This window comes from Patiria miniata, unplaced genomic scaffold, assembly GCF_015706575.1.
Source record: "Patiria miniata isolate m_02_andy unplaced genomic scaffold, ASM1570657v1 HiC_scaffold_2, whole genome shotgun sequence".
Classification (NCBI taxonomy): domain Eukaryota; kingdom Metazoa; phylum Echinodermata; class Asteroidea; order Valvatida; family Asterinidae; genus Patiria; species Patiria miniata.
The window spans coordinates 3,513,293-3,526,037 of NW_024037058.1; the positions used below are offsets into that span (position 1 = coordinate 3,513,293).

Genomic DNA, 12,745 nt, shown 5'->3' on the forward strand with positions numbered 1-12,745 from the left:
TTCTAAGTTCTATGCTCAGCCTACAATGTATCTCTGTACTTTGCAATGCCATGATGCAATTTGTTGCAATTTTTTGACTTGTGAATTGCACTTCAAGTTCAAGTACACAGGCCAGAGCTTGTCATTGCCTGGGCCAGGTCCCTATCTGTGACCAAAGGATAGAGTTGAAAAGATGTACATGTAGTCTCAACTCTCAAGACTAAAATAAAATCCTTTTTTTTAATTTGTTGGGTGACTATTCAGGGGCTCGACATCGACCATCATACACACTGTCCACCTCCTGCAACAACTCCAAGCCAGCCTAGAGTCCTTACCAGTCGCCGATATCCTGCACAAACTCCTGAGGCTAGAGGGCGGGCCTGGGTGTACGTCCTCGCTACTAGGCAGCAAGCACATGGTGTGCTGGGGGTTTGAGGACATGCTGAGCGAAGGAAGCAAGGACGGAGAGGAGAAAGAAAAGGAAAAAGGTCGGATTCTCTTTGGATTTTTTTGGGGATATTTCTGATTGAAGAATCACAGAAAAGATATAGTTGGGTTCTCTTCGGAGTCAACTCCCTAGCGTCTTTTACTAGGAACTGGACCAAGTCCATCAAAATCCATCAATCACTGTGCTTCCAATACAAAACTGTACATGACATAATCGAATCCACCACTGACGCACTGGTTGACATTCATGGACTTGCTACACATGGCTTTTATCACAATAGCAGTACAGGAAGCTAGGCAAAATCAATCGGATCCCCCTAGCACTGCTTCAGGTCATTAGGCCCAAGGCCATCAAACTCCATCAAAATGGGGGGATGAATTTTGATGGAGTTGGGGTGGTTAGGATTAAAGGGAATATACAGCATTTGCAAACATCAAAATACAAAACTACCAGATTACTATGAAATACCTTACTGGGCTGTTAGAAAATGACAGTCTAAAGCATCCTGTAAAATCATGGCACTTGGTGTGCTGACATTTTCGGGAAAAAAGGTATTTTTTTTATCAATTTGCAATGCTGGTAGGCCGAGGGAACCAGACTACAAGAACATGATTGTTTTTCTTGGTTTTTCCAGCAGCTACGAACCCAAAACTTCAACCAAGTCAGTGTAACAATATTTGCTATAAAATACTAACCCACCAGATCCACCCATTTCTGAAAAATACAGCAAAAGCAAATGTTGTATATTCCTTTTAATTAGTCCTCCTGTGCACTCACATCATGCACAAACATGGCTTTTAACAAGAGTGTGGCCTCGACAAACATTAAAACCATGAACAATACGATTAAAATCATGGACGTTTTGTTTTCATCATCTCCTCCAAAAATGTTTTTCAAATATTTGAATCGAAAATTCAGTTGATTCAGTCAGATATTTGGTATATTTGGCTCAGCCCAACATTGCGTTGACTGTAGTAGGTGTTGACTTGGGTGCGAGTTGAGTAGGGTACGAGTTGATTAGGGTGTCAATGTTTTGGGTATGAGTTGACAAAGGGTGTGCATTTACGGTTCGTGTGGAAACCGGGTACCCGATTAAAAAACATGGGTGCCTGGGTACCCGTTTAAAAACACAAACCCAAAATTCAAATCTCGGAAGTTGTTGTACAGATTGCTCATAAAGGTCCGCACGATAACACTACCACATCGGTAGTGTCCCTATAGCTTCACAGTAAAAACTGCAAATTTCGTGAGCATCATAAATGTGTAATGGGTTTTGTTTTCCCATGTTGCCTGGTTTTCATTTTGAAAATTCCCTACAAATGACTTAAGGCCCAAAAAAAAGTCTCCGGTTTCTGGTATGCGCGCGCGTCGCCGTAGCCATGCGCGTCGGCAAAATGAAAAAGGTTTTTTTTCAATAAAAGATGATGTCTCAAAACCGCCAAACTCACTGGTTTGACTGGAATCCTGCTGCTGCACAGTTTTAACGTGTTTTTAGATGGGGTTATGATCGAGAATAAGCTTTATGTGGCCTCTCTGGACTCCCATATATTTGCACTAAGTTTAGTCGGGCACCATTTGCAGTCATCAGCCGACATTTGAAGCAAAAAAAACAGGTAAAAAAAACAAAAAAGCCGCGTCGCCGCACCACTTTTTGGGCAAGCTCCATACCAGAAACCGGAGACTTTTTTTTTTGGCCTAACAAACCTTTCTGTTTTATTGTCTGATAAATTTCTAAGTAATTTGTAAAGTTTGTTACTAGTACATGTACTTGATCCCATAATTTGGAACCGGTTCCTGACCTTTGGGAACTCGGTTCCAATGCACAGCCCTAGAGTTGGGTACGAGTTGACCCGTTTCCAAAGAATTTAATATAACCAAATGGTGCCCTTAGTTTGTGTTCACCATATCTCAAGAAAGCTAATAGACCTTAAGTAAGATTTGAGGCTTTGCATGGTGGAGATACTAAATAATGAAAGGTTTGCGGAAACACCATGAGCGAATAATTTCTCATCTAAGAGAATGGTCCTGAAGACGGTCAGAGCATCCTGACCGGAACGTCGAGTTTATACCTCTGGTTCTTTTCAGAACCAATCTCTTAGTTGAGAAATTATTCGCAAATGGTGTTTCCGCAAACCTTTCATTATCTAATAGACCTTTCTCATGCTGCCACCATTGCAGTCATGTTCCCTGTCTCCAGTAACAGTACTGAATGATAATGTTTCAGTCATGTTCCCTGTCTCCAATAACAGTACTGAATGATAATGTTTTTTGTGCAGAAAGGAACCAGACTATTTTTCCTCCCAGCCTCGCTTTGGTTACATTGATTTGAATGGGAAAAATCCAAATGGCCGCAACATGATAATGGTCTATTGTAATACATGTTGAAAGCGTTTTCTATCTGTTTGACCCACAGACACTACAGATATCGGACGAAGCCTAACGTGTGATGGCAAATTTCTCTACACCACCAGTTCCCATGGCAAGGGACTGGCCAAATTTGGTTCTGGATTGGCGGGCACCCTGAGGTAGAAAGAGTTTGTCACTATCACCATATTTCAGAATGATTTTGTGACTTCATGTAGCTTGCAGAGATGTATAGTCGAATCCATCACAAGTCCCTGCAAGTCCATCACAAGTCCTCCAGTCCAAATTCAACTCACAAGCTATTCAAATGAGCTTTGGCAAAGGCATTCCTTTGTTATTGCTTATCCAGTGTATGTTGTGACCGGACTTGTGAATGGACTTGTGATGGACTCGTTTACATCCTGGTAGTAAGCCCTAATAACCTCGCATACCCATAGGATGGGGCGTTAGTCGATTGGTCTTTTGATTGACGTGTCTTATTCCTTTGTTAATGGTAGAGTGTATCATTTGCAGCTATCCAAAAGTAACTGTCAAAATTATTGTTGAAAAGCATACTTGGTTTGACCTTAACCTCGCCTTAAGCTACAAAAGACTAATAGTAGTAAACTGTAGTATGAAATACCTCAACATAAATAAGTGTTCACAACACTCATAGTCAGACTTGTATGACTCGTGACTCGGACTCAGACTTGAGTCCGACTCGAGTCACATTTTTAATGACTCGGACTGGGACTCGAGTCACTTTGACTTACGACTCGGACTCGGACTCGGACTCGGGGCTACGGACTCGGACTTGGACTCGAACTGACTTGTGACTCGACGGAAATTACCGCACTGCACACGCGCACATACGTAAGTCGATCGTTTTCTTTACTGTGCAATACATGTACAGGGCACTCGATGCAGTGCGTGCGTGGCCGTGGCCGGTTACCGATATATTGATTAAAGAAATCAATGTACCGAAACTTGTACCCCGCTGTCCACACGTAATACTGCATTGGTGCAAGATTGATAGGGTAAGGTACCAGACTTTCCTTGTCAGACGTTCTGTCGTTCACACGTGTATTGCTATCGCATCGCGATAACGCAATATGAATAGTCTGCTGATCTGCCCGTTTCGGTAACGTTACATGCAAGTTGCAACGTAGATCATGATGGCATCCACTCCAAAAATTGTAAATTTTGGGTATCTTAACTTCAAGAGAAATGCCAATGGAAGATCAAGTGCAGAATGCAAGTTCTGCAGGAAGAAAATACAGGAGAAAACCGGCACTACGTCAAACTTCAATTGCCACCTTTTACTATATCAAAGGCGACTCTGAATCTCTGAATTCCCTAAAATGTACGTTTTTCCAATACAATGTTAGAGGTGACTCGGACTTGGACTCGACCTTTGTGACTCGTGACTCGGACTCGGAGTCGACCTGGAGGACTCGGGACTCGGACTTGGACTCGAGAAATGTGACTCGGACTCGGACTTGGACTCGATGTTTCGTGACTCGAATACAAGTCTGCTCATAGTATTCTGTAGTACTCTGCTCTTTATCCCAAAGTAATGGCTAGGACGTTAAGGTTAAAGATAGTAATGGCACTAAACTCCATGTGAAATTCTTCTTTCTGGCATGCTGTCATTTTGAAGAAATCTATAAACAAAGGTAATTTCCAAAGATGTGTCTAAAGACGCATTTTGGAAATTTCCATTAGTAGTTCGTTTTTAATTTCGGCGAAGCCTTCAATGGGTGCGCACAAGCGTTGACATGACGCAGTGCGCTCATTACAGCTGCGTGACATTGCGCAACTGCAATCGGCTGAATGAGAATATGTCCCAGACGCTGATTTCGGGGCGCAATTCAAAACATGACTCAAGCTGCAACTTTGGAATTGAAACCGAGATCCTAGAATATTGGGGTTTTTTTCTTGGAATATACAGCATTCACAGAGGTAAAACTTCTTCAGGTTAGTCGTTAAGCAACACTTTTGTTGCCTCGGACAAGAAAAACGCACAAAGACAAATGATATACCCTATCTTTAATTATCCCAGAGGTTTCATCTACGCCAAGCGGCAGGATCTTGGCCAGGGCTGGGTGGCCTATGGGGACAGACAGCTGGTCCACAGAGCCTTGGAGTCCGACGGTCACCCGGAACAGTTGTGTACCATCCTGGACCCCCAGACACTCAAGGTAGGTTGTTGGATCTCACTTTTGATTATTTGAATTTGATTGCCACAGGTAAAAAGAACCATAAAACTAAAGGTAATGTACAACGTTTGCAAACATCAAAAAGCGCAACTTCCAAATTAGTATGCCACCTCAGCCTGTCATGATTAAAACAGTTTTGTCCGACTTTTTTCTGGAATTGTGCAACAACTCTAGGTCAAATCAAGGTCAAAGTAAAGGTTAAAAGGTCATCATACTTCAAATTACTCCGACATGAAAAATAATGCTAAATTTGTAATTCTTATGATGTAACCGTTCTAAAGAAACAAAGATTAACAAATTTGGCCCAAAGATTATGGAGAAATTGTCATTTAATAATTGGCCACCACGCCCATTTTGACCAAAATTGTCAAACAATGGCAGACGGTAATGCGAAAACCGTTTGTCCGACGATGCTAAAACTTAAATTTTCAGCTTTTTCAGCCAAAATTACCCCATACACTAAAAACAAAACCAATTTGAAGGAGGTGGGGTTTAATTTTTCCATTTTTGGGGGGTGATTTGACACGAAATGACCCGAGTGTCTTATATCAACCTTGATAAGTTGTGCAATAACAGGCTCCACGACAATCACGATTTGCTGGTAAAATAGGTCATTTTCAGCCGCTACGCCACAATTTACGCCACCTAAAATGATTGTGCAAGTTAGGCCATAATTTGTTACGTAAGTTGCAGACTTACGTAACTATGAAACTCTTGTGAAATTGTCATAACTGAAGTGTTGTGCAGCGTTAAATTGCAATTTATGCAATAAATTGTGGCGCAAGTGTGCTTATGCAATTTATCTTCAAGCAAACTTCAATCCTCGAATCTGATTGGTCGATCCATGGCAACGATGTGTGAAGTTTTGTGAAATCGGCTGCTGATTTTCAAGATTTTTCTCAAAATATATATATTTATTTGCGTTACTAGAACTGAACATTCCTTTGTAATCTTTGCTCCAAGGATTATTTCCGGCAAAAACAATTGATATGGATGAAGACTTACGAGTGATTTTGATTTCTTTTTCAGACAAGAACCGAAGTGGAGGTACCCCAGAGCTTACAGATACCAGCAAACAGGGTGACTATCACCCTACAATCAGACGGTACATACTTATACTGGATATGGTGTATAGTAGGAGCTGATAAGAGCGGTAAAGGCCAGCCTGTCTGTATGGATGTACTACGGCTAGAGGTGAGTTACCCATGATTCTTAGGCCATCCTCAGGTCGACCTTGCAACGACACAGAATAGGGTCGGGTCAGTTTGGCCATTATTTCAGGCAGGTCGGTTCGGTTTATGTTTTATGTTTGCAATTTTTTTGACAAATTGTCAACTGTTTTATTTTCAACTAGAAGAGGTTTTGTTAATCGCTTGCATTTCTTTTCCTAGGAGAATGACGGCACCATCATTGCCCATCCCATCAGCACCCGCATTGTCCTGTCTCGTAAGGACGAATCTCTCAAGGTGGTAGGTGACCCATTACTGACCCGTCTACGCACCTATCGGTACAGCACTGCTGCTACACTAGCCATGCTGACTGGACAATCAACAACCAGCACATCCACCAAAGAAGACGCATGTAAGTTGGCAATTACATGGGCTAGATAGCTTAGGAACGGTAATCTGGAGGTCGCAGGTGCAAACTTGGCTCCAGTCAATCTCTTTGTTCAATTTGGAAAATAAAATTTTTTCTCTCCACCAGCAACCACAAGCTGCGGCCTGACCCTGAAGCTCCTGCGCAAGACGCCCGTCTTCACCTGCGGCAACAGTGTGGTCATGCTAACAGCGCCCCCTGGAGGCAACAACAACTCGTCCTCTCGCTCCATCTTCAACGCAGGCTCAGGTCTGTCTGCGACACGAAGTGAGACTGGTGGCAGGGTCGTTTTGTTTTAGTCATTGTACTAATCCCTCCTTCAGTAACTCAGGGCCCGCCTCAATTCATATCCAGGATGCGTTCCGGTCAAGTTCCGGGCATTATATCGGGTATAAGTTACAGGATTCAGAACAACTTCCCTGCAATCTTTCCGCAATGAAGTTATCAGTAATTGCGAGTCAAGTAACTGGTGAGGAAAATTTACCTGGAAAATGTCCGGACAAATGCAGATTTTCTTCCGGACAAAGTGAATGATTCTACCCGCAACTTGTCCGGAACTCGTCCCAGATATGACTTGAGACGGGCCCTTAGGCACTTCTATTAATATCGTAGTTATTTTCAGTAACTTAGGGTCTTGTCTGTGTATTTAAGTTACCGTTGCTCACCGCACTTTAATTTCTGCTCTGAACATTGAAGAAATGGTTCCTCCTCTGTTCAGAAAAAAATCTCTTGAAGTCTTAAAGGAAAGTTTTAAATGGAAACGGTGGAGGTCTCCATTAACAAGAATGTACCAACATCGTTCCTTCTCTGTAGCTCTCCTGCCCTGTGGAATAAACTACCCTCTCACGCCAAAGAAGCAGCAACCCTTTGAACGTTCAAATCAACCCTTAAAACACTCTTGTTCACACCAAACTCTTTCTAACTCGTTGTAGTCTTACTACTTGTATTGTTCAGCACATTGGGACTTTGTGTAAAATGCACTACATAAGCACCGTTTATTAATTTAAAAAAAAAAATTTGGACTCAACCTGTATTTCAGGAAAATTGTAACAAATCATTATTAATTTGAACTTCACTTGTTCATCAGATTTGCTTGAAACTGAGGCTATTGTTTCCATAAACCACTCTTTTGTTCTGGTTGAAAAAGATGTGTTTACAGCAAATGATTTTTTGTTGAAGGTTTCTCAGATGAAACCTCACAGATTGTTTGATATCGGACAATCAGAAATCATCTCCTCAAACCTCCAAATCTCACAAAGCATCCACAGTACCTTTCAGTTTGTGTCAGTTCATGTCCTTGTTTGTCCTTCTGTTGAACAGCTCTAGGCACAAACTTGTGCTTCAGTGCCAAAGATGGCAGTTTCAACACGCGTGTGGACTTTGTGGATGCGCCAACGTGCTCTGTGGCTAGGGGATCCCCCATCGTTGGACTAGGTAACCAGTCTAAAGTTTACATACATAAATCTGCTGAACGCAATCAGACAGTGTTGTAGTCGAGTCACTTAAGTCAAGTTAACGTTTTCTTTAGCATTGCTTTAACACTACTTTTGAAAAATAAACAACAAGATTATGTTTTTAAAGGGTAAATATTGGTTAAAAAAGTAAGGGAGTCACGAGTCATTAGTGTTGATGTTTGAGTCCGAGGTCTGAGTCTTTTGCATATGTGAGTCAAGTTTGAGTCACTGAAATTGTGACTCGAGATGGACTCAGTCCAAGTCCCGGACTCGAGTTCTACAACTGTGCAATCGCAAGCCCTTTGACCAAAAACATATTTACAACTTCAGAAAATGCATTTTAATTATTAGGACTTAATGCATTGTTACATTCAATAAAGACTGTTGCCGTTATATTAGGATAGATTTGTTTCCAATTTTATTGTTATTGGAGTGGTAATATGGCGGACAGTGGCGTCAGTTCTAACAGCAAATGGGCCATCCAGATTTTTTATAGAGGGTGTATTTGTTTAGCTCACCCGGGTTGACACGGGTCAGCACGTGCCGTTCGATTAGCTCTGACGTCATTCTCGGGGCTCACCCGGGTCAGCCACCACAGACCCTGCTCGTGGAACAGAGTCAGTGGTGGAAGTACGTCACATGCATGCGTTGTTCATTCCAAGAAACAGACAAATATGGCGGCCGGGCAGCAGAAATCTCAAGTGGACTAAAAAATTTACTTTATTTGAAGTCTGAAGTTTGAAATCGTTTATTGAGTTCATTGCAACATTTGAGGCTATAATTCCTGCCCAACTTTTTTGAGTTTTGCAATTGAAAAAAGTAGTAAATCTCAAACTAAGACCCAATCCGAAATGGGTGTTTTGTCAGTGGTTACGGCCACGGCTACAGGCATCACGTGTGAATTGTGATGGCCCGCGGTTTAGTGTTGGATTACCTGACTGTCGTGGCTAACCCATCTGCCTTTACCCGAGTCGATCTGGGTGAGCTACTCGAGCGCTCCGAGAGATCAGCGTCACAAACCCCACGACCTCTTGGTCCAATTTGAACTCACAGTTCAAAGATAGAAACCAGAAACCTCCTAATCATGAGTCACGATTACTTCTCCCTATCCTCAGGTGTGTGCTACGATGCAACCAATAACGTCATCTGGACGTGTTCCAATGACTGGGTGGACCAGTGGCATAATCCAGGCTTGAGGGCAGCACATCACATAGAGCAGCAGATGGGCATGGGCTCGGCTCTGGAACCTGTACCAGAAGGTCGGACTGAGAATTGAAATGTAGACAGTATTAATCCAGTTTAGAGTAGCTGTACTCAAACAGATTGGTGGAAAGGGAAACCGCAGAACAAAGGATTATTCATTGACTAGACTAGATTCAACTTGGGCCCTAATAGGCCCTTCACCCTAACCACCCCAACTCCATCAAAATCCATCCCCCATTTTGGTGGATTTTGGGGACTTGGTCCAGAAGGTCTGGCGTGACTAAATATTGATGGAGTATGATGGACTTGGGCCTAATGGCCTGAAGCAGTGTTAGGGGTATCCAATTGATTTTGCCTAGCTTCCTGTACTGCTATTGTGATCAAAGCCATGTGTAGCAAGTCCATGAATGTCAACCAGTGCATCAGTGGTGGATTCCATTATGTTATGTACTGTTTCGTATTAGACGCACAGTAATTGATGGATTTTGATGGATTTTGATGGAATTGGTCCAGTTCCTAGTAAAAGATGCTTGGGAGTTAGGATTAATTGTTTGATCACCACCCTCTGTTTTACTGTACATGTACCCCTATATAAACCTTGTATGATGATGCCCCTCTTCATTGCATCTGATGAAGTAGTCATTGCTACAAAAGCCTATGAACACTTTAACTCTACTCATAAGATGGAATATTGCATCGGGATGATGTAAATCAAATTAGATTTTTGCCCTTCACCGACGTATTAACACTGTATACTCAGTGTGTTATCTCCCGAGTGAAAGTTTGAAAAAATCACTCGAACCCACGACCTCCTAACTTTAGTTAGTCATTTAAAGTGCTGCCTTACTTTTCCATGTGATTCTGCCTGACTAACACGGCTGCCCAACACATTTAAAGATTTGTAGTTAATTTACCAATTCGTTTGCTGAGCAATGCACAATCCAAAGTTCTGCATTCAGTATGATAACGCGCACAGAACCATGACATTTCCATGTGAGCGGAGTGCATCCAGGATAGATCATGACACCGCAGCGCACAGAAATTTGGGAAGACACATTTTGCTAAGAGCTCACCCTACCAAGATGCAGTGCAAGTTCAAATGGTTGTATCAAGTATTCAACTGATTTTTGCAAAACAAGAAAAATATCCACGTTCGGTTTTTTTTTGGCTGCTAAGCATCTCCGTTAAATTGGGGACTGAGCATGACTTCAAGACAGAAACGAAACTGAGGAAATTATTTCATTATGTACAAAGTAAACAGTGTAACATTGTTGTGGTGTTTAGATTCAGTAATGAGCTTTAACTCTGTATTAAACGATAAAGAGTTTTTAATTTTTAAAACAGGTATTAATGTCCTTTTCTGGACCAGTTCTCTTTTCAAAAACACAATAGATATCTCTCAAATGACGTCACTGCCTGCAGATTGTTACCTGCATCAGCATTTTGGGAGTCAAATTTTCGTGACGCGCATCGGCTGTGCCGTATTTTGAAGAAATTTCAAGGAACATGTGTGCATAACATTTTGAACATTTAGAACACTGCGTGCACACATACCTGATGGCGTGGAACTTGCATGTAATTTGCCTACCAAGATGGCTGTCTATGAGAGGGATCTATAGGAATCCCCATATTTAAGTCTAACATTCAAGGTCTCAGAATGGGTTTTGGAACCATAGATAAGAATCAGGATCCAAATCCAAAACCCAAGTTTGGAAACTGTTCTCCATGTCTTTGCTCCTCAATTTTCCACTTCTTCCTTTGTCCCTCTTCTCCTTTCGCCAGGCTCCTTGATCTCCATCCCGGATATCTTCAAGATGCTCCTGCATCACGTGGGCAGTAACTGCTGCCACCGCATCCACAGTGACATCTTACAATCCTCCCTTGGTCAGATGCTGATGAGACAACGTACGCTGGACGTCATCCACCTACGACGGGTTGGCGACATCTTAGACAAGGCGCTGAAGGAAGGGGACCGGCCAGCCGCGCAGTGCATGTTCATAGTCCTCCAGGTACTTGCCTTTTCTGACTTTGCTTTTGCTGAAACCAGACCAACCCAAAAGCCTCAGATATTCCATAGAGTGTTTAACCAGTTCGTGTCGGAAGACGTGATGACACGCACTGGCTGTTTTTACACACAGACACGGCAGACGAGTTAAGACGTCAAGATTGCCTCGACTCACATCTGGGTGACGTCTGAACACGCTAATCCCTTGTGCCTTTTGTACACACACCCAAAGTTTGTGAAGTCTGTGAATGCGGACCATGTGTTGATCTTGAATTGTCCATTGTGCACGGCCTGTTGTACAATTTGCGCTCCAGTCCCTACCCTGGAGTATTGAAACATATGAGTTTTCGGCAAGAAATATCGTATAAATACTGTTAAAATTTCTCTTGTGAATCAGTATTTGTGGCTTTTGGCTGTAAATCAGAAATTGGCTGGAAAATTCTGCCTTTTGCAAAATCAAAATTTTCGGCAAAATTAATTCTGGCGCGAAGCGTTTAAAGGTAGAATACATCATTTGCAGCTATCCAAAAAATAACTGGCAAAATTATTGTTGAAAATCTTCCTTGGTTTATAGATAGTATAGGCAATAAGCTTGTAAAGTTATTCTTTCTGGCATGCTGTCATTTTGAAAAAAAAACAATAAAAGAAGGCCATTGCCAAAGATGCGTCAATTCAGTGCGTGACATCACAGAGCTGCAATCGGCTGAATGAGAATGTGTTCCGGATGCTGGTTTTGGGCGTAATTCAAAACATGACTAGGCAACTTTGGAACTAAAATCGAGATCCTAAAATATTGTGTTCTCGGGATACGCAGCATTCACTGAGCTAAAAGTTCATCAGGTTAGTTGTTAAGCACATGTCTTTAGATTTTGAGCACTTTTGTTGTTTCAAACGAAAAAAAATGCACAAATAACAAATGATCTACCCTACCTTTAAATTGCTTGTGCACTACGTATAGGTTTTTCTATTTGTATATACATATGTTTGCCTGAAAAATTATCTAAAAAATAAAAATATATATAACACACCTCTTGCCAATTCAGGGGTGTGACAATGCAGTGCGCCACCAAGAGTTTGCCACGAAGAGTCCATGTTTCAAGTTTACGGTCGACAAAACACAGCCCATTTGAATGAGTGTCAGTAGACAATTTGAGCTTATTTGTTATATATTGGGGCATAGTGTTCTGCCCCCTTACAAAAAACACAATATTGATAAAAAGAAAACAAAAGGGCAAACAGATACTTGAATCATACGCTTACAAAACTACTGACCGAACAAACTAACAATTTCAACTAGCAGGGGTGTGAAATCTCAGCTTTAAAGCTGATTTCAGCTTTTTGTGTTTAGGATTTCAGCTTTTTTTCCCCTCACTTGCTGTGTACAAAAGTATAGGGGACTTCCAAAGTTCAGCTTTTTTACACCTTTTTCAGCTGTTTTCAGCTATTTTTATCAGTGGTCACTCACACCCCTGAACTAGCCGGCACTGTGAGTTTGTTG

The 12,745-nt window shown here is 41.9% G+C and overlaps 1 protein-coding gene across 3 annotated transcripts in view; it reads left to right on the plus strand.

The window, feature by feature from the left end:
- Positions 1 to 12,745, plus strand: part of LOC119727024 (probable E3 ubiquitin-protein ligase HECTD4) — a 109,368-nt gene that overhangs the window by 3,883 nt on the left and 92,740 nt on the right. For 2 of the 3 annotated variants that reach the window (XM_038198905.1, XM_038198907.1), the window contains exons 2-10: positions 244 to 467; positions 2,841 to 2,952; positions 4,833 to 4,971; positions 6,019 to 6,183; positions 6,381 to 6,570; positions 6,694 to 6,852; positions 7,906 to 8,019; positions 9,155 to 9,298; positions 11,025 to 11,251. In XM_038198905.1, coding sequence (XP_038054833.1) covers positions 244 to 467; positions 2,841 to 2,952; positions 4,833 to 4,971; positions 6,019 to 6,183; positions 6,381 to 6,570; positions 6,694 to 6,852; positions 7,906 to 8,019; positions 9,155 to 9,298; positions 11,025 to 11,251 — 1,474 coding nt within the window. The remainder of the gene's footprint in view (positions 1 to 243; positions 468 to 2,840; positions 2,953 to 4,832; positions 4,972 to 6,018; positions 6,184 to 6,380; positions 6,571 to 6,693; positions 6,853 to 7,905; positions 8,020 to 9,154; positions 9,299 to 11,024; positions 11,252 to 12,745) is intronic. The other variant, XM_038198908.1, reaches the window with a different exon arrangement.